Below are 21,066 nucleotides of genomic sequence, written 5' to 3' on the forward strand. Positions count from 1 at the left end.
ATGTCTAAGAACTCAAATATGATATACAAAAGCAGCACCCTGGGGCTTCCTCCTGAATGATGAAGTGTGTTAATACCCAGCTAGCACACTAAGAGTGGACCTTTTCACATCTTCTAGCTGATGTGTAGAGTGTCCTTGAAACATCTACAGGTGCCTGATCAAGGGCCCAATATGTGATTATTAATCATTCTGTAAACCTGCAGCAGCAACTCCTGCATAGAGACAGGTCTCCTACAGAGGAGCCCCACTGTGGGAGCACAGCAGATGAGAAGGCCTCCTTGCCTAGGAGCAGGAGCGACACAGGGCTTGCAAGTGGGGAAGAGAAGGCCGAGCTGAAATATCTACACACCCCAACTATACTGGAGCAGCATGAGGACGACAGCAGTCAGATGTAATAGCAAACAGAGCCAGGAACCAAACCACTTCCCAGAAATTCAGAAACCAAGCAGATTCAAGTCACCTCCTTGCCAGATTTTAGTCAGTCCAAAGGAGGAAAAAGCCTTACATAATCCATTGCAGTTTTACAACGTGTGCAGAGAAGTCAGAGATCACAGTGTGAATTCACAATGTTCACGGCTGCACACCTCCCTGCTGAAACTCAATTTAAGCAAGTAGCACTTTCCTGGGATACAATAGCTGGACACCAAGAATTTTTTCTATGTCTTCTTGAAATCTGGTACCATCTAGCTCAGCAGCAATTGCCAAGGCAGGTTCTAGGGCCTTTGATATGTTTAATTTTGAACAAGAGCATCTCTTCACATTCTCATCAGGATTCAGGTATGCTACTGCACAGCAACGGAGAGGACAACCACCTTATGTGAAAGTGCCATCAGCTGCCTTTCATTATAAATAACTTATACAACACATCTGCAAAAGGTCACAGCAGCAGAAAGAGAGCAACATGGAAGTGCAAAGGTCGATGGTGACTGTGAATCAGAGACATGACTTGAAAATTCATCCCATAAACAGCAACCTAGTGAGAGCACAAAAACAAGAAGAAACTGCAACAGGACAGACAGGACAAAAAATGATGCTTCTCCTAGACGAATCAGGTCACTGCAGACTTCCCAGGTGTTAACCCTGACAGTATTGGCATACATACCCCCAAGCTAATGAATAAATAGCAAGCATGGAAAAACAAACAGATCTTTTCCTCTAGAATGAATATAGGTTTTACTTCTTACCCAGTCTGAATTAGAGGCCTATAAACAGACACAGAAGAGAACAAGTTTCTTAACTGCAATGTCCATTAAACAAAGCAGCATCAAACAAAGTTTGCATTCACTCACAACTTTTAGCACTTACTTAGCACTTTGCAACCATTAATCTCAAGCTGCTCTTCAAGGGAGATATGAAGGGTTTTATTCTTTGGCATAGGGAAACGGAGGGACAATAAGGGCTTGGCTAGAAACACACTGAAAGTCAATGGTGTAGGCAGAAACTAAATGCAAGTCTCTGCATTACCAGCCTGGATCATGCCATTTCCTCTGTATAGCAGCCAAAGCATATGTTTAATAAACAGGTTGTCTCAGGTTGTTGCAAGACCTGGGTGAACTGGCACACAGATTTACCCCTAGGGTTGACATGAAGGAGCAAACGTTGCAAAGAGCAAAATAAAGCTCTGGTTACTTAGCCAGTAATCATAATTCCATCTTGCATTTCTGGGTCTCTTATTTTGAAAGTTCTCAAGGCTTTTCTTGCAACACCAAGTACTATGTGACTGCCAGAGCCCTTGAAATATAAAATCGGCCATACCAGGTCCAACCAAAGGTCCATCTAACTCAGGACCCTGTCTCAAACTTCAGCCAAGAAGGAATCCCTAAGGAGGTGCACCAAATACGGACAGGATGGAGTGATATTCTGCAGGAAATACACCGATACATTCTCTCAACCTCCAGCAAATTGCAATCCAGACATCTGGTATTCAATAGTCATTGAAGGATTTTTCTTCCGTGAAGCTGACACTTTTTGGATCTAGGTTCACTTTAACACCCCGTATATCCCATTCCACAGCTTTATTTGATATTTTGTGGAAAAATGTCCTTTTGTTCATTTCGAACCAAACCATTGATAATCTCATTTGATGTCCTAACTTCCAGCTTCAAGGGAAAGAGTGAACATTCATCCCATTTGGCTCTTCCATGATGCTCCTGATCTTATAAATCTCTCTTAAGTAGCCCTCAGAAATCTTTTTACAGACTGAGAAACCCAAATCAATTTAGTACCTCCTCATACAAAAGTTGTTTCTTTTGATCATCCTTGTTTCCTTCTAAGCACATCTTTGAGCTTTTTGTATCCTTTTCAAGATAAGGAGATCAAACTGCTCACGCTACTTAACATGCAGCAAAACTTGGGTCTATATAGTGTCATAGCAATGATGTTAGGAGTTATTATGTAAAGGAAAGAAACCAAACATTCAACCTGCCTCTCCTCCTTTCTTTCTTATTACCTTATTATTATCTTTCCCAGCTATTGAACACAAAGTTCATATATTGGTGAAACTATCTATTATAACTCCCAAACCTTTCTTTTCAGTGCCAGTAACTAGTTCTGTCCCTATTGTTGTGTATGTTAATTTGAGATTGTTTTTCCCCACATGCACTAATTTACATTTATCTAACCTGAATATAATCAACCAGTTTCATTAGCCCAATTATTCAGGTTCATGAGGTCCTTCTTCAATACTTCGCAGCAACCTTATGTTTTTCCAACCTGGAATATACTTAGTATTACCAGCTAAGATTGCCGCCTCCCTCTCCACTTTCTTTTCCAGACTGTATCATATCAAGCAGCACAGCCCCATTTACTGAGCCAGCTGGGCATCCACAGGTAACCTGAGGGAAACGACCAGTTGTTCCTAGCCTGCGTTTCCAGGCTTTTAACCAACTATTGTGCCTCTAGAGGACTTCCTAAGGCTGTTTAATTTCTTTAGAAGTTTCCACAACATTATCAAAGCCATTTGGAAACCAGGCTGAGTGAGAGAGTGGCAGCCACTGGAAGAAAGCTCTGGCCCCCGGCTGCCAGCACCATTCCCATCCCTCCTGTCCTCCCAGCAGGAAGAGGAGAAGCAGGCCTCATTCTCCCCTGGTTCTCCATTCCAGCTTTTCCTACTTTTTCCTTCCCAGTTACCAGAATAGCACTGGCCTTGGCCCCTCACCCTCAGAAAGGCAAAATGCAGCATTTACCTGTAGCAGCATCAAGTCTCAGAGTGCAGGCATCTGTGGTCCCAGCACTGGTGCAACCAGAGTAGGCAATACCTGTACTGCTATATAAATGTGTCGCCAACTTAAACCAGAAGAACAAATGTCTCACACAAGCACTGTCCCCCATTACTTAGCTACAATTTATTATGAAGTACCTTCCATCACCCTTCAAACAATCTCCAGCTAAGCAAAGGTCTACCAACCCCAGGACTCTATAGCGATATCTTGGAACAAATAAGGACTGTCATGCAATTTTATAAGCATGGGTCTGGTATCAGTCATGACAATCAAGTTCACTGTAGTATTATGTTTATAAATATGTAAAAGGAAACGCTGAGTGAAACTCCAAACAGGCCTGTCAGAAAACAAAACCACTCCATGTAGCTTATAGGTAAAAGGCACTTCTCAGGGACCAGCTGCACTTTTGGCTCCTCTCTGGTGTCTCAAGGTGCATCCCCTTTGATGTCCTCCCCAGGGTGAAATCCCATCGATTCCCCACTCTGGGTTCAGGTTCTAGTCTGAACACAAACTCTTGCATATTGATTCACTCCTACCTACTGCATGTTTCTCCCCCACCCTTGAGAAACCATTACAGAAGTAAATACAGAAAAAAAAATAACTTTCCTAAAATAAAGTGTGGTTTTATTGTAACAGTAGGTACGAGGCAGAATTCAAAAGGCTTTGAAATAAGGTCTATTTTTGCCTATTCCAGCTGAATTCCAACCTTGTGGGATGATGCAGCAGCAGGTATATCTGTACATCAGCTTGTTCCCTGCTTGTAACTACCCAAGGGAGCACCATTTGACCTGGGGAGAGTTCTTCCCTCCTCCCATACTTGGCATCCTTGGTTTTGTTAAACCAAAACTAGTTTAGCATGAGCCAGTGGAGACTTCCCTGCCAGCTGCCCACCTGTTACTACGTAGCACCACTTACATTGTTCATTTATGGATGGATGCCCTCAGTCTTGTTTTTGCCCTCATGATTTTGTTCCTTTTTGAAAATCAAAAGCCTGCTATAAAATTGAACTGAGAATTATACAATAAGCATCCATCACAGGCAGCAAATAACCAGGGAGAATATACAGCATCCAAAACATTGCAGAGTAGTTCCAAATCTCCCACTAGGAAGATGAAAATTTCTGAATAGCACCATCCTGAAATGGCTCAGTGAAGCTAAGTGGCTATAACAAACTTCTGCATAGGAATGTGCTGGAAAATTTACAGCAGCTGAAGAAAGATTCCCGCTGCCTATCTCAAGACTGCTCTTTACCAGCTCAAAGTACAGAACCAGCCAGAGTGAGCACTGCTTGTCTGGCAGCAGTGGCTTTGCAGGTATCCCAAAGTGGGAAGTAACTACCGTGCATGGTTGCAGAGCACCGGAGGATCAGCTGAAAGCAGAGACTTCATCGTACAGTTGGTATTAACATATGGATGAAACACTGCTTTAAAAAGTTCAAACAGCAACTGTCAGCTGAACAAAGTTGGCACAAGGGTGACAAATGAGTTTTGCAATTGTGCTATTTTTACTATGTAATACCGATACTGTATAAAAGAACAAATGTTGTGTATATGTTCAATGCCAAACCTAAACCGTTGCTAACAGTGTTGTTATGATATGATTAAAATGTCACCGTCACTACTTGCTGAAAAGGATTTTATCCCCCCCCCCCCAGCAAGTGTTTTCATTACTGGAGTTTTACCAGACATGTTTGTGAGAAAGAAAGGTGAAGGAATAACCCAACTCAAATATTTAAAAGCATTTAACCGTTCTGGCTCATTGACAACTGTACTCTCTCCCTGCAATTTTTAAGAGCTGCTGACGCCTCATGGAAAAAACTTTGAAAAACATAGTATTGAAAAACAATTTTGCCAATGTGTCATATTTTCTGTCTTATCCCTTCCCTTGCTTCTCACTAGTAGACGAATCTACATGAAAACAGAACCTTGATTCTTTAGGTAGACAAAATTTGTATCTGAGCTCTGCCAAAGCATGTGGGTGTTTGGATCCTGTCCATTAAAGACATTTAACTTCAGATCCAGGTTCAGTCTTCGAAGCCTGCAAGAAGTGCTGAGATCCAGGATTTTGTTCAGACCCATCCTTGTTACTAAGAAGTCATCTTGCTGCCTGTCCTGCATGGTAAGCTATAGACTTCTGCTAAAGATCTCTTAGGTGGCAGCTAATGGCAACAGCTGCTCCCAAATTATAAGCATAGGGCACTGCTGAATATCCTACAGGGAGGGAGATTCTGAAAATTTAAGGAGAAAAAAAAATTTTTTTAAAAAGATTTTTTTCCTGTTAGTTCTGGTAGCAAGGCTGTCTTGAAATAACATGTACTTGATTCGTCTCTCATACTGGCACAACTTTCTGGACTTCAGTGAAATCACATTGGCTGAGTACAAACAAAAACCATAGTCTGTATGAAGCCAACGTGTTTTTTTTTCACATTCAGTGTCTTGAAACAACACATTCCAGTCCTCCAGTCCAGCCACAGAAGCTCCTGCTCCCTTGTAAGCACAGAAAACCGAGGTTCATCCCAAATCTCCTGCTCTGCAGATTACTATGACTGGAGAAGGAGAAAAAACCAACCTTCCTCAGTTAAAAAAGATGCCAAACTTGACATAATCACAAGAAGAAAAAAGAATCTCCTTTCAGCATAGCCTTGGCTCTCGTACCTCCTGATTTAGCTGCACTGGGCAGAGTACTGGAAATGCTGGATAGATACCTTCCTTGGGAATGTGCAGGAGGACATGCTTCTTACGTGACCTTGCCTCTCCTTTAATCAAAAGGCTTCTCTCACTTTCACCGACATTTACTCCATGGACATCGAAGCAAAGCAAGACAGAAAGGCTAGAGCACAGGCTGCCCATCTGTTCAAGTAAAGCTTTTCATCAATGGATTTGCCAATGACTGGGCTATTTGAGGAAGACTGACAGATTCATAAGTACCCAGGGTTTGCGTTTCACTGACAAGAAAAAACCACAACTCTAGCAGAGGACTAAAAAACGACAAGTTCGTGAGGGGTGAGCTGACACCTACTGTCACCTATCTGGTCCTCTCGCACTGCATAGCATCACAGGATGGGACACCCTGGCACACAGACTTCAAAGAGGCTTCTTAGTCTGAGCTGAGAGAGTAGAACTCGCTCTCAGAACACCACAGTCCCTTCTGCCGAAGAATCAGAGACAAGCAGCAATTGCTAGATGAAATGGAAAAAAATAACCAACAGCAATTCCAGGCCCAGATCTCCACTGTCTTGCACTTCATGTGGTCATTTACATCTGGGCAAAGTGAATGTGAAGCACTTCCAAACCACAGAAGCAGTAACTTACGCACACTTCCATTGCATAAAGCATGAGATTGGTGAATCAGGCCCTCTCCTACAAGCAAAATGTCCCTGACAATGAACAATGAGTAAAATATAGGATGTGTAACTCCACTTGTTCTGGAAAACAGTCAGTCAATTAAAAAAGGTTACCAAAAGACAGGCAGCCAAAATCTGCTTCTGAACTCCCAGCGTTCTCAAGCCATAGCTTCGTCAATAGCATACAGGGCGCACAAGATTATGACCAGCTCAGGCCATTAGTTTCCTTTCTGGGCAGGAATCCCAGCATAACAGATACTTATGCATATTCTGTCCTCATTTTATCTAATTACAAATATCTCTCTAGGGATGGGGAGGGGAGAAGAGGTTTGATCACACAATTTTAGGTCATTTGTGCAAGGGATTGCTGGGATATGCATTGATCCAAAGAGTGCTGTAATACTGTAAAAGTTCCCAGAGCCTTCTCTCATTAAAAAACAAACAAACAAAAAACAATTTATATGAGGTTTTTGAAACTGACCAATAGGAAAGAGTTGAATCACATACTGCTATAAATCAGTAGGAAGTGTATGGAAACGTTTAAAATGGCAAGGCACTGACTAACAAACAATATCATGTTTTCCTAAACACCACCTATAGGTACACTCTTTCTTTCCTATATTATACACACACACACACACACACACACACATATATATATATATTCTGCATACACACAATTTTCTCTAAATAAGATCAATAACATCAGGGGAAAAAAACTGAACAAAGTCATTTAAGAAAAAGTTACTTTATGGTGCTCATTTGGGGTTTTTACTTAATGGTAAAAAGAAAAGAAAGAAACAACAGTTTTATATTGCTGAGCTTTTAAAAGCCACATCTAGGCATGAACTAATTAAGTGAAATACTTTAATGTTAAACAGAATTGCTTCTGCTTGCCCTAGATCAGCATGGCCTCAGTCTTCTGCAGTCCAAGAATAGGTACAAAATTGTACACTTCCCATCACCAAAGTACTCTGAACCTGGTTTTGAGTGCTTCAAACCTGCTCTTTAAGCATGGGAGGAATGGAATACAGCAGAACTTGTGGAATTTCTTTAAGACAAAAATGCAAAAATTGTTTGAAACTCGCATGGAAAGACTGGAGAAGTTATTGGCTGAATATTTGGAAAAGGGCATTAGAATAAAACATACACCCTTCAGGAACAGAAAGCCGTAGTTATAGAAAAAAAAAATCTTAAAGGTCAGGAAGTAGAGTGATAAAGGGAGAATTGCCAAAGTCAAGAGCTCTAACTTGAGAAAGCTATTAAGAAACAGCAATATTCTTCAGACATCAAAACAAAAGTGATCAAAGAAAGATCAGCTGTTTTGCAGTGAAAACGGTACTTAGATTAAACATAACATAGGTACAGGCCAAGAGCTAAAGGAATGTTGTGCTCGTGCTTTAGTGGGGTGACTGAGATGGAAGCCACAGACACTTGTGCAGCTAAAACACAAACTCTGAAAAATCTTTGAGCAAGAACTGCAACATGAAATCATACATCTACTGGCAAGTTCTTTAGGCAGATACTGAAAATTAAGGTTAGTACTACACTACTGTAGCTTAGCAAGCAAAATAAAATTCTTATTTCTTTGTTAAATGTTCTAAAACCTTGCAAATTATTGCAGCAAAGCTAAATGAGCCTGAATTTAGAGACATCAAGTTCTTTAATCACCAAATGAGAAAAAAGAAACATGAGAAGTTACCAAAAACAGAGAAGATGAGGATGAGTACAAAATGGTGATATGACTGAAAAACTACTGACAGAGGACTGGACACAGTTAACATCCTGAGAGAGAAAGTAATTGGCCAAAGGGAGGTTACTTACAGAGTTCCAGAAAGGACTGGTCTAGGGACTGATCTTGTTCAGTATTTCTGCTAATGACCTCGGCACAAGAAGTACGTGTGCTGATAAACGTTAGCCACTTACACAAGCTGAAGGGTCATCCAGGAAGTTAAGAATAACGGGCAAGAATTAGAAGGAGTGAATTTAGTACAAATTTCAGTTGACACCCTGCAGATATCTCCTCGACAACAACAGTTGAAAAAGGACAGAAAAAACATAACAGTATCAGTCTATCACAGGATGACTTTGAATGACCAGCACAGTACAACAGCAAACAAATGCAAAATGCTCCCAGAAGGGGTAAAATTAAAGTTTTGGGGAGGGCACTGGCAAAAATTCACCTGGAACATTGACACTGTCTATTCACATTCAAGCAAGTTAAATGGGAGTAATCCAAGCTGAAGTAGAGAAGGTAAAAACAATAAATACTTTGGTGATCAAAAGAAAGGAAGAGATAGCACAGATAGTTTCACTTATCAAAACAAAGGCCGAGAGGGCTTGTAACACTACCATACAAACGCATGACAGTGGAGAGGAAGACTTGGAGGGAGCAATACTATTTAAACGAACAACTCCATGCTGGCACCAGAACAAATGGGTATAGACTGGTCACAAGTAGGGCTAGGCTAGGGATTAAAATGCTATTTCCAGCCATCAGAGCAGTGGGTTCTGGAACCCTCCCAAGAGGAGTAATAGGAACAAACAGTCCAAGTGGGGATTTAAGACAAGGACTTTTCAGTTTATGAAAGAGATTATCTGACATGGTACCAGGGGACTGGACATAAGACCCAGGAACCTTCTTTTAAACCTACACCTCTCTTAATTGAGCCTCTGTGGCCAATTTGGTAATCTGAAAGCACCCACATAGGAACCAATTAGTGCCAACTAGGATGGCAGCTTTTATGATATAGATACCTATCCACTAACCAGGATCACCCGCACACACAGGGCAAGATATTAAGCACAGTCTCTTGCTTTAAGAGGCACTCTAGCTCAACCTGAGCTTTGAAGACAGCCCAGCATGCAAGAAAATCACGTTCAAGCTATGTTTTTGTGTCCCCTAAGCACTTTGCCAAGAGATCACCAGTGCCAGTGTCTGAACCATTCTTCCAGGCACAGAGGTGCGTGCGGGATGCCTTTCGGAGGAAGTCTACCTCGGAGCCCGTAGGTGAGCACCTCCCAGCCACTTCACCCTCCAGGAACACGCTGCTCTCCTATTCTGTCTGGCCACCCACTCAGAAGTGATCTCTAAATTGTGGGTGCTGCCTGCAACGCCTCATGAGAACTACTGGTCAGCCTAATGGGGCCTTTTTGACAAGCAAAACCAAAACCCAAGGGAAGCACAATGACAGAAACCAAAAGAAATACCCACGTTCATCAGAATCCCCTCAGATTAAGACTGAAATTTTCGCGTAGCTTTTGTATCAGCGTAAAGATGTAACACTCAGCATTTGAGCTGGCCCCTCTTGGAAAAAACAGTATTTATAAAGACAGAAGCAAAAGGTCAGAGTCCTGCAGCCCTGAAAACAGATGCATCGGCGGGAAAAACCTGACAGGTCCTAATTGATAACCACGCTTGAGGGAAGCTGCTGGAGGAAAACTGCTGCAGCAAAGGCTGCAGGGAGTTACTGTTCCAAAACCCTGCTGCGGCAGAAAAGGCACGTGTGTCTGCTAGAGCAGGAGATGGACATGGTTAATTGACTGGGAAAGTTTAGCAGAGGTGGAATTAATGCAAAGAGCTCAGAGCCCAGGCATGCAATTCTGTTACCAAGGGAAGGAACCATTCGGCTGGAATTGCAATCCATTTTCAGGTCAGAGCCTTTCCCAAAGGCAGAGTGCTCACCCCTCATCTGTTCCTCCTCTTCCCCTCCGAGGGGTGCATGGAGAAGGTAGCTGCTAACAACAGCCTGGGAAACAGACTGCCTTGTGAGGGCCAGACGGGTTTTGACTTCGCATGCTGTGTGTTCAGCAGTCAGGAATTCAGAAGACACTATCAGGAGAGCCAGCTTCTCCTAGCCCTTGGATTTTGTGGATACGTTAGTTATGGAAACAAAGCTAGAAAGCTAATAAGAGGGGAGGAGGGAATTTACTTTCAGATCAACTCAGCAGTATGAATACCTGAAGCAGATATATCTGCAATCTGGTCAGATGAGAATGCCAGGAGTTAGTTACTGAGGAATCGCAGCAACAACATGGGAAAAAAATACACCCAAATAATTACTTTTTAAAATTAAAGTGTACTGCAGAGGAAGACAGAACAGACACAAACCGCAGACCAGATGACATACATGATCTTATGCAGTGATGCACTGCCAACATTTCCCTAAGTAGCACCAACGATCGTGATCCTCTCAACTAACACCTTGGAGCTACTTCCCTCAGTAAGGGAGGACTAGATCTGGGAACCTCTTAATTTCTTTTGCCATTTTAACAAATGGGCTTTAAATACACTCACACATACTTATAAGTAGCCTTGTAAAATAAATGGAGTCAAACTGTTCTCACACCAATGACTTTGAATTCAATGTATGAATTATACCGAACAGGCTATCTGGTGTGCAGCATGTGTATTTTGAATTGCAAGGGCAATATATTTTTAACTACTTACCACTTGGTTGTTATCTGGTTTGTTTCAGTGGTACAATCTTTGCACCCCAAAAGATGCTTTTGCTCTAGGCATAAACCACTGTTATAAAGGATGGTTTAGCAATATTTATCTGTGGACTCTTTCCATCAGAACCAGACAGTCTTAACTCACTTTCCTTCATGCCCCTAATTTCAGCTGGATCATCAAACTGCTACCCAGGAAGAATTCCCATGCACTTTCAACACATATTCATACACTGCCCAACAGTCAACACCAAAAGCAGAGAAATGCAGCTACTAAACATCCAGTTCTGTCAGTGGTTGACAGTGCAACCCTAACAAAGTCACTCAGTGCAAGTCATTCCTCCCATGAGAGGAACAGAGAAAATAATCCCACAAACTGGATTGTGATGCTACTTTGAGCATGATTATGAAGTGGTTTCCTCCTCTGGCATGAAAATGCCATACTTAATATTATAAATAACATATTTTCCCTAATTCTCTTATAGTGGACCTCCTGAAATCCTCACTGTAGGATATGTAAACAGAAAATTCCAGGTGGGAGAAGTTTTGTATAGCTGCTTTCTGATCAGGCTGAAGAAATCTCACTTGGTAGAGTTACTCACAGTAGGCAGAGTGGTTTTGCTGGTAAACAGGGACTCCCATTTTGACCTGTACTCACAGAAGCTAACTACATTTTAGCAACAGTTCATTACATTAGTGCCTCCTTTACTCAAGCTGACTAGCATGAGAGTCATACCTGGCTGTGAAAATTAGCTTGTGACTCTGACCATGACAACAAGTCAGGGGTCAGATTTAATTTGGTAGGCTCTAATCTGCCATGCTGCAACCACAAAACAAAGCTGCCGCTCCCTGCGCACTGAGGCACAACACTGCAGTGAGTCCTGCTCAGAGACAGCACCAAAATGCATCACCTCAAACTCCCCATCCTCCTCCAAAATGCCGTGGTAGATCATAGAGAGTCCAATTCTCCCAGTCCAGATGCCATTAAAAACACTCCTCCTCATCCCGTATGATGGACCTGAAGCAAACACTTCATTTTGGGAAATGACTCAAGAAGAACATGTGAGGAAGCAGAGCAACAAACAACACATAAGGTGGATATAAATCCAGATAAAATATTAAAATCATTAAAGGGTTGCTGCTCCCTGAAGGTTGGAAAAAACGAAGAGAGTTAATTAAAAGCAATCTCCACACAGTGCTGAGCTAGCCTGCCCTGATAAATCAACAGCTAGGGCTGTGCTCGTAGAGGTCAATGGGGGAAAGAGGTTGAGAGGCGGGGGAGAGGAAAGCTAAGAAAAGATAAAACATTTAGCTGAGCTTATCAACAACAATGAATCAGAGCTGGTGACATGAAATTGAGAAGGGTTTTCCACATATTTCCCCAACAATATTTTTTGGTTGCATTTTGACCTCAGGAATGCCTGTTTGCCATCAACGTAACACCAGCTAACCTTCTGAAGTTCCTATTCAACTCTATCAATGTAAGAGAAGAGAGAGAAGGGAGAGGTCTTTGGGGCCCCATTCTACCTGGGGAGGCATTAACATCACATTCATCCACGTGCCATTTGATCCCTGGGGACTAACGTCACCAAAACGAACAGAGGGACACGTGCCTTTTTGGAAAAGCCCTTCTAAACGCTGAAGTCTGGGAGTCAGTCAGTTATGAGGAAGCAGTAAAAGAAGTATCTCAATGCTGCAATCAAACCACACCTGTGGAGAAACTCCTCACTGTGGAGTCTTCCCAGCACGTCTCACATGCCTGTTAGCCAGCACTAGCCCCAGCCCAGCTATAAAAGGTGCTGAGCTACGAATTGGAGCTGTGCTCCTGATCTGTTCCCTATTTCACATCATCAGGTATATGCTAACGAAGAGAAAACTGCAAGGATAAGGAGTCCATAGAAAACACAGAAACCTACAGTCTTCAAAATCCCTTAAAAAAAAGCAGTAGCAGTCAGGGCAACTTGTAGATATAAGTGGGCCCATGTTAAAATTTCTGATACTGGATTCTGGTGTGTGATTTATCACAACACTCAACAGGACAGCAGCTTCAGGCATGATGCAGTTTTTATTCATGGTCAAGACCAAAGGAGATGAGCAGTAAAACATCCTTCTGACCCACTGTTTCCATTATTCCTTATTCAGATTGCATCGGTTTTAACGTAATCATAAACAAAAAAATGTATTTGTCCCCATCGTTGGCTACCCACAATCTCTCACGAAACTGTACGGAGGCCAAAATACTTGAAAAGTCACAAATCCATGGATTACTTTCCTCAGGACTGTTCTTGAAGGAAATGGAAATAAGAATATTAATTTTCCCTTGAAGAAATAATATTAACTCTGTTGTCTCCATTATAAGTTTCCCAACAACACAGTTCACTGGACAGTGAGCTACCTGAGATCTAACTCCAGCCATTTCAATTTTTCTCCCGACTCTGACTAATCACTTTCGGCTGTGGATCCACGAGACAACAAACACTAGGAACTGCAGAATTGCTAGAACCAGACCAAAAACTCCAGAGCTGTGTGACACAAAGCACTGAACTGGCAGTCACTCACTCTTCCAAAACACGAAAAACACTCAGAATGTTTCGAAGAGGTAATTTTGTTCCAGCAGGCATAATCTATCTTCCTGTGGCTAGCATGAAGCCAACCCAAAGCATAAAAGCAGCATAAGCACTGTACTTTGTGTTTTGGCAGGAGTAGCATGCCCGCATCTGATCAGATCAAATCAGTACTGCCAGCTGATGCGGTAGGGCAGACTGGAATTAACCAACTCGGGACATGGCCTTATTTCACTGCTCTGCACCTGATTTTCTTTGCACTGTCCAACCTATTTAGATTTTTGAGCCCTACGAGGTGGGAACCATTAAGCCATGTGTTTGTAAAGAATTTAGTCCGATGTCTTAACCAAGACCTTCAGGAGCCTAAATAACAACTTATCATTGCCCCAGCCAGAGTGCCCTTTACAACGTGTACAGGAGCCAAAATGACGGGGGATCTGGCAAGAAGCAAGGGGGAGAAACTAAAGTATCTGGAGTTTCTTTCTTTTGCATACTTAGATTTAATATGCACCCTACAGTTGACATTTTATTGTGATTTATAAAAATTATCAGAAAGCAAGGGCAGCGTTATCAGGTGCCAAAGACTGATACAACTCACAGTGTTGCGTGAATGGCGAGATGAGCCTCAGTTAGGCTGGATCAGCTCTGTCACAAGAGACTGCAATATTAAATGTCACTTCCAGCCTTTCTCCCCAGAACAACAACACTGATGTAGTCAGTGTCCCCACCAGCACCTGAGCAGGGGACTCTCTCCCAGCTATAGCTCAGCAGAACGAAAAATGAATGAGTCAGGATTTGGCAAGCACACGCTGCTGATCACAGCCACCCAGCGCACACTCATCAGTACCCGTCCCTGCCCTGCTCTCGCTCCTCCGGTGACTCCCTGCGAAGCCTCCCCCCAGACAGCGCTGGGGTGCCAGAAAAACCTTCCATGTGGCTGGAATTGCAGCTCTCCTGCTGCACCCGGCTCAAGCAGGTAACCTGAAAACCGAGACACGTGCTGACATACCCCTGCTATTCCCATGCTGGAGGAGGTGGGGGTGTGAGAAGGATATTTGCCAGCAGCTATTGAGACACTGCATTATTCTTCTCCGAGACATCTGCTGGGAATCTGTGGTTAAAATATGCTCTTCTGGGAAATAAACCATATATAACAATAGGGAAAAAAAGCATGGTATTTCTAATAATTTAGGCCATTAAAGATAAATAAGAATTTTGAACATTCAGTATTCAAGCAGTCACTTATGTTATTTGTTGCATGTCACTCAGTTTGGACAGTAAAAATACAGTGGACAGTTTTCTTCTTTCTTTGGAAAGTAAAAATCACTTTCTGCTTTTCACACAGTGCTTCAGCATATTTGGGATTGTTCCACAAACTGCTGAGAAGTTTATGAAGAGAAGAAAGGAGCACTTCCACCTGACAGAAGTTGCTGAAGATGGATTTTAAGGGTATGTTCTCTCCTAGATTATGTTGATGATACCACTTCTCTTAAAAGAAACAAGCCAATGGTAAAACTGGGACCGGCACTAAAGAAGTAATTAACACACCTCAGTCTGTGCACCCTGGGCAAAACTCCCAGGCAAAGCCAGAAGAGCAGCACAGTCCTAATGAAGCCCTCAGAACAGACCTTGAGCAATGCTGCCTCAGTGCTGCTTCCCTGCATGAGGGAGCATGCCACCCAGGCCAGGGAATCCTCAGATCAGAGGTCTGTTTGTCCAACGGGAAAAATATCTTCAGCTCCCAAGCCAGATTCGTTCTACTCCTACAAGTCCTCAGGGATAAACAATACAGGAATTGTTCTTGCTCAAGGCAACATTACGTACAGAGACAACACAGCGATGAGCCCAGAATAAATACCAAGATTGTAAAATTGATCTACCAAGCAAAGAAATTCAGCTCTGACATGAAAGGCAAACCAGAATGAGAAAACACCAGTCTCAGCAAATGATAATTCTAAAAGATGCATTATTCCAGACAACAAACACACTGGAATGTCTCATTTCTGGACAGCAGTGGCACAGCCAACGAGATGGACAAGGTCTATTCTTGAGAGCAACCCCAGAAAACCACACTTGCAGTTTCAGGAAAGCAGAGGAGGAAATTAATTTTCATTAGGCTGCACAACAGATGAGCCACGTTACCTTCACTAGAGTCCACCACGACTCCCTCTGAAGACAGAACCCCATTTCGCTTCATGTGCTGTGCTCGTGCGTGCTCTGGTGAACTGTTCTTCCCATTAGTACACTGTGAATCCAATCTAATGGGCGTCACGAACACAGACCATTGGACACATGCTTACCTTTAAATGATTACACCCTCCAAAAAAAAAATAATCATATTTTTGGCTCTTTGTAGCCCACCCCAGATAGTTCAACATTGCTTTCACACACCACAAATAGCATGTTTTAAAAATCTTTTTTTTTTCCAGTGACAATTTTATGGCACAAGCTCCATCCATCCACACCAACAAAACAAAATTACAAAAGACCTACAACAACTAATCATGCACAAGTTACTCATGCAACCAGACAAAACACTGTAACTAGTAACATATTTATCAGACTCTCCCATATTCAAACCAGCATATCCTCAGGTCTTCATAACTTGGCTTCTCTCTTCCCCCTCTCACCCCCAACTTTGTTCTTATGCTCATGTTTCCCTGCATAAATACAAAAACATTCATCCATCATTTTCTCTGAAGACTGGTGCTGGGATACAGAAAAGAGAGCGTTCATGTGGGCAACAGTTTTGGCTTGAAATGTGTCACAGTAGGGCTCGTTTATGTTTTTAAGTGACTTCAGAGCCATACTGGAAACACTGTAGAGATTTTGGTACATGATTTAATGCGTCCAACAACCCTGTTCTGTCAAGCAGAAGAAAACTCCCTTCTACAAAGCCACATTAAAATCACCTTCACGTCACTTGTAAACACCGAACTGGCAACCTAACTGTCCACCTATTTCGCTGCTTCCACCTGCTGAAAAAAGCACAGCACGTTATACTTTCACTTTAATACTAAAAATTAGCAACCAGATGCTTATGCAACAACATTCAGGGGAAAAAATGTGTATATATATAAGTCTTCACAAGCACTTAATCACAACGTAGCGTTGTTTCAGGGGTGGGTAACAGGATGTGGAAACAGTTCTGAGTCCCCAGCTTGAATTCCAGCCCAAGTTAACACTTATGAAATACTCTTGCCATACAAGACCCAAAGACCTACTCTGGTCTGATGCTGACATTAAGCAAGGATGTGAGCACTGACCTTTTTTCCACAGGTGCCTCATGCCACAGAATTCATCACAAGGATGGCCAACTGGCAGCCCAGGGGCCAGAGCGGGCTGTCAAGGCAGTTTTATCTGAGAAGGCACAGCGACTGGAAAACCACCCACTGCTGCCTGTTTGCAGCGGGAGCGCAGACACAGAACAGGCCTGGTAGGGTTTATAAGGTCAGCTCCAGCGCTGTACACACCAGACCGCACCGATACGCTCCCCAGACACGTGGCTGGGAATAAACCTCTCCCCGTACATCAAAGCTGTCCAGCAGCACAGCCAGCAGGTAGGTGACCCAGCCTCACAACGGGGGTGCAGCTCGCTTCTTCTGCCCCACGGGCTGTCTGGAGCGAAAGCACAGGAGAGCACCAGCACTGCTACTTACTCTGAGGCCAGGCTACGCAGCGGCAGCAGCTCCTCTCGTGCGCGCTCAGGCAGAGAGCTACAGCATGAGGGAATCTCGCACACAGAAAAGGCAATAGCCTAACATATGTTGCAGTGAGTATGTTTAATTGACAACCTGAAATAAAAGTCAGCTGTGGGATTAAAGACAGAGAAAGGGTGGGGGGAAAATCAGCTCCGCTTCTAGATAAGACTCTGTAAATTACAAGATCTTAATTACATTAAATGCATTATGGTACCATATGCACATCACTAATAAGGCAGAGATGGGGAAAACGTGACGAGGTGCTAGGGCTGGAAGCCGAACTGCTGCGTTCTAGGCTCGATCTTTGAATCAGAAAGTTTCTTAACCACTTTGTCCTAGTTCAGTCGTCCATAAAACAAAGGCAATAATCCTTTCTTCGCAGGGGTGTTGAGAGGTTTAATTAATTAATGTTTACAAAGTCCACTGAGATTTCTGACTGACATTTTAAGTCACTCAGAATACTATTTAACGGCATTTGTTTCTTCTATTGCCCTGCTCAAATATCTCCACATTAAGATATTCAAAGGAGTAGAAGATGGAAAGAGAAAACATGGAGATAAGTACTCAGGCTACTGGAAAAGACAGCCCAACAAATCCAGCATTTCAAATCCACTGCTGCCCCACCAAAGCTGTCTGAGTACTGCCTTTTCCACAGATGAAGAAGAATGCGTTTGTCCAGACACTTACTGCCTTTCCCTTGTTTCCCAGGTCGGTTAAACTTAGATCTCCAATATTTTTGCCTGTAGCGCTGTGTTGGTAAACCAGGTATTAAATGGCAGAAACAACAGGCAGTTGTGCCAGGTTGATTGGATCACTGGAAGAAGTGAAGAGAACAGCAGAGGGACGAAAGCCCCGAAAGAGAAGCGGCAAGTGAGAAGAGGTAGAGAAGGAGGCGAGCTGAATGTAAGGAAGTGCCCCTCATCGATAAGGGACTGAGCTATTCTACCTAATGTATTCCCCCAGATGTTCAGGTACACTGGAATACATTACCCCGAGGGACTAGCCTAGCATGAATAAGGCCACATGTGTGTCCAAGCGCTGGGGAGAGACTGCATATTGGACACACTTAAATGCACAAGCACACACGGGGAGCTGCTCGATACCTGAGCTAGGATTTCTCAGTCTCGACATTGTCCCCCATCTGAGAGCAAAACCTTTGTGTGGCCAGTTTCTGTAGGGGGCGTTTGTGGGTTTTGCGATACAATCAAAACGCAGACAGAGGAAATGCAAATGTCATTCAGCTCCCTTTCATTGTCAGGAAGGACACATGAGGATAAAATACTGTACACTGCATCCTTCACCCTATTACGTGTCCTACCGCTTTTGTCCCAATTTAGCCCACGCATAATTTATTTACATGTGTATTGTTTCCCGATAAGCAACTTTCAAGAATAAGTGAAAATAAGATGTTTTATTAAACAACTTGTTAATAAAAAATGCAGATGGTGTCAGCCAGCCAGCACCAACTCCCCCACACGCACCCCGCGCAGCGCCAGTACTTTGGGAGGCGCGGGGAGAAAAGCGACCCCGGCACCGGGTGCCTATTGTTCCTCCTCGCCCCCCGGGGAGGAAGTAGGAACGGATCGGACCCGGCCTGATGCTGCCCTCCCCGACTCCAGCGGGGGCAGGCAGGGGTCCCCGCGGCCCTCCGGGGGGGGCAGCCCCACAGCGGGGCCGCCCGCACGGCGGCGCCCGCTCCCCCCGGGGGCTCCGCGCCCCCCGCCGGTCCCCTCCTGCTCCCGGGGGCCTGCCTGGCACTTCCGAGGGCCCGGGGCGAGCGGACTGGAGCCTCCCGGGGCGGAGCGGCCGGGGCGAGAAGTTGCCGGCGGCTGCAGAAGTGCGCGGCGGGCCGGGACCGGCGGGGCCGGGGCTGGGGCCGGCAGAGCCCGCTCGGCCCCCTCGGGACCTGCGCTCCCGCTCCCCGCTGGCCGCGGTGCGGTGCCACCGGAGGGCCGGGCGGCAAGCGGGAGGGCAGCTCGCTGCCCGCCGGGGACCGTCCGAGCCCCTTCCCAGCTCCAGCCCTCCCTTCCCTCCGCGCTGAGGCAGCGGCAGGAATCCCTGGAAAAACCTCCGAGGGGTTTTCCAACTCCAGCCGGAGAGACTTGAGTCAAAGAAAGAAAAAAAAAAAAAAAAGAAAAGAAAAGAGACTCTCAGCCTCAATTTCATCTCTGAAAACTCAAAGGCATAAAAACACCCACTCGGTGCAGCCGGGAAGTGCAAACGAAGCGGCCCCGGCAGGTACTCCGCGTCGTTAGCGAGAGCGCTGCCCCCGTGCGCGGAGAAGTCGCTCGGGCAAGGCTCCGGCAGCTCCTGTCCCCACGGCCGGGGCCAAATCCCCCTCTCCCTAATGCCTCCGGGGATTAGCGGTGCGCGCCGCGGACCACAAGGAAAATAAAGGACGCGAGCCAGAAGACGGCGGCCGCTCCCGTTCCGGGCTCGGGAGGCCGGGGACTGCCGGGCACCGGCACCTGCCCCCGTCCCTGCCGGTGTCCCCGTCCCCGCTGGCTGCCCCGGGGCGCTCCCCGCCCGCGCTCGCTGCGACCCCGAGCCGCAGACGCGCTCAAGTCCCCGCCGCTCGGGAAAGCGAAAGCCTGGCATATGCAAAGCAGCCCTCCGGACTTCCTGCCCCAAACCCGCCAGCGGCGGGCCCGAGTCATTCATTTAAGGCGAGCCCGCCGCCGTCCCTCCCTCCCTCCCCGCTCCCCGCCCGCACAGCCCCGCGCACACCGAGCTGCGCCGGCCGTGCCCCCGCCGCCGGAGCGAGCCCCCCGCGAGCCCCAACTCCTCCGGGGGCTGCGGCGGAGCCGAGCCCCGACCCCCCTCCGGCTCGGGCCGCCCCCCGCCAGCCCAGCCCGGCCCCGCAGGACGCTGTCAAGTGCGCGCACCCCCGGGGGCCGGCGGGACGCGCCGAGAGCCGCGCAGCGGGGCCCTCCGCCGCCCCCCGCTGCCGTGCCCCAGAGCCCCGGAGCGCACGGGGAACGAATTCGGGGGCTCAGGCGGGTTCCGCGGGGCGCGGGGCGCACGCCGCGAGCGGCAGGGGGAGGCGGGGGGCGGGCGGGCGGGCGGAGCGGCGGGGCCCGGCGGGGCGCGGCTCGGCGGGGCGGCGGGGGGCGCACCCCGCGGCGCGGCGGCGGCGGCGGGCGCCGGGCGGTACTCACGCTTTGAGGGGGTTGTGAATGACAGTCGCCATTTTGCTACAATGTAACCGAATATTGGGGCTCGGAGTTCTAAAGCTTCGCTCAGGGCAAGCGGCCGCCCAATCGGCGCGCGGCGTGCCGGCCCGCCGGCCAATGGCGCGCCGGGGGCGGGGCCGGCGGCGCGGGGAGTCCTGCGGGGAGCTGTCAAAGCCCGGAGGTCGCTCCCTGCCCGTGCGGCGGGCGCCCGGCGGCCCTTAAAGGGGCAGCGCGCCCCGGCACCGGCCCGCCGCCCCCCGCCGCCCCCCCGGGGGAGCCCCCGCGCCGCCCCGCCGCCCGCCGCGCCCCTCCAGCCTGCCCCGCCGCGCTTATGTAACGGGAGCAAACTCGAGCGAAGTCGCCGCTGGGAGGACGGGGACGGGAGGCGGCCGAACCGCGCGGACCCGCCGCCTCCGAAGCGGCCGGGCGCGCCGGCGGGAGCCAGGTGGTGCGGGAGCGCCGACAGCGCTGGGCTCCCGGGCTCGGCTCCGCGGGGGCCGCAAGGACCGAGAGCTCGCCCGCAGGTGTCCGGCGCAACGCAGCCTCCCGGCACCGGGGCAGAGGAGAGCAGAGGCACGGGAACTGTTACACACAGGCACGGAGGGAGAAGGG

At 46.5% G+C, this 21,066-nt stretch overlaps 1 protein-coding gene across 3 annotated transcripts in view; it reads right to left on the minus strand.

The window, feature by feature from the left end:
• Nucleotides 1-20,478, minus strand: part of DPF3 (double PHD fingers 3) — a 159,099-nt gene extending 138,621 nt beyond the window's left edge. For all 3 annotated transcript variants that reach the window (XM_035539529.2, XM_035539530.2, XM_035539528.2), the window contains exon 1: nucleotides 20,440-20,478. In XM_035539529.2, coding sequence (XP_035395422.2) covers nucleotides 20,440-20,471 — 32 coding nt within the window. In that variant the 5' untranslated portion in view covers nucleotides 20,472-20,478. The remainder of the gene's footprint in view (nucleotides 1-20,439) is intronic.
• Nucleotides 20,479-21,066: the final 588 nt, after the last annotated feature.

The sequence above is a fragment of the Cygnus atratus genome, chromosome 5 (assembly GCF_013377495.2).
Source record: "Cygnus atratus isolate AKBS03 ecotype Queensland, Australia chromosome 5, CAtr_DNAZoo_HiC_assembly, whole genome shotgun sequence".
NCBI lineage: Eukaryota > Metazoa > Chordata > Aves > Anseriformes > Anatidae > Cygnus > Cygnus atratus.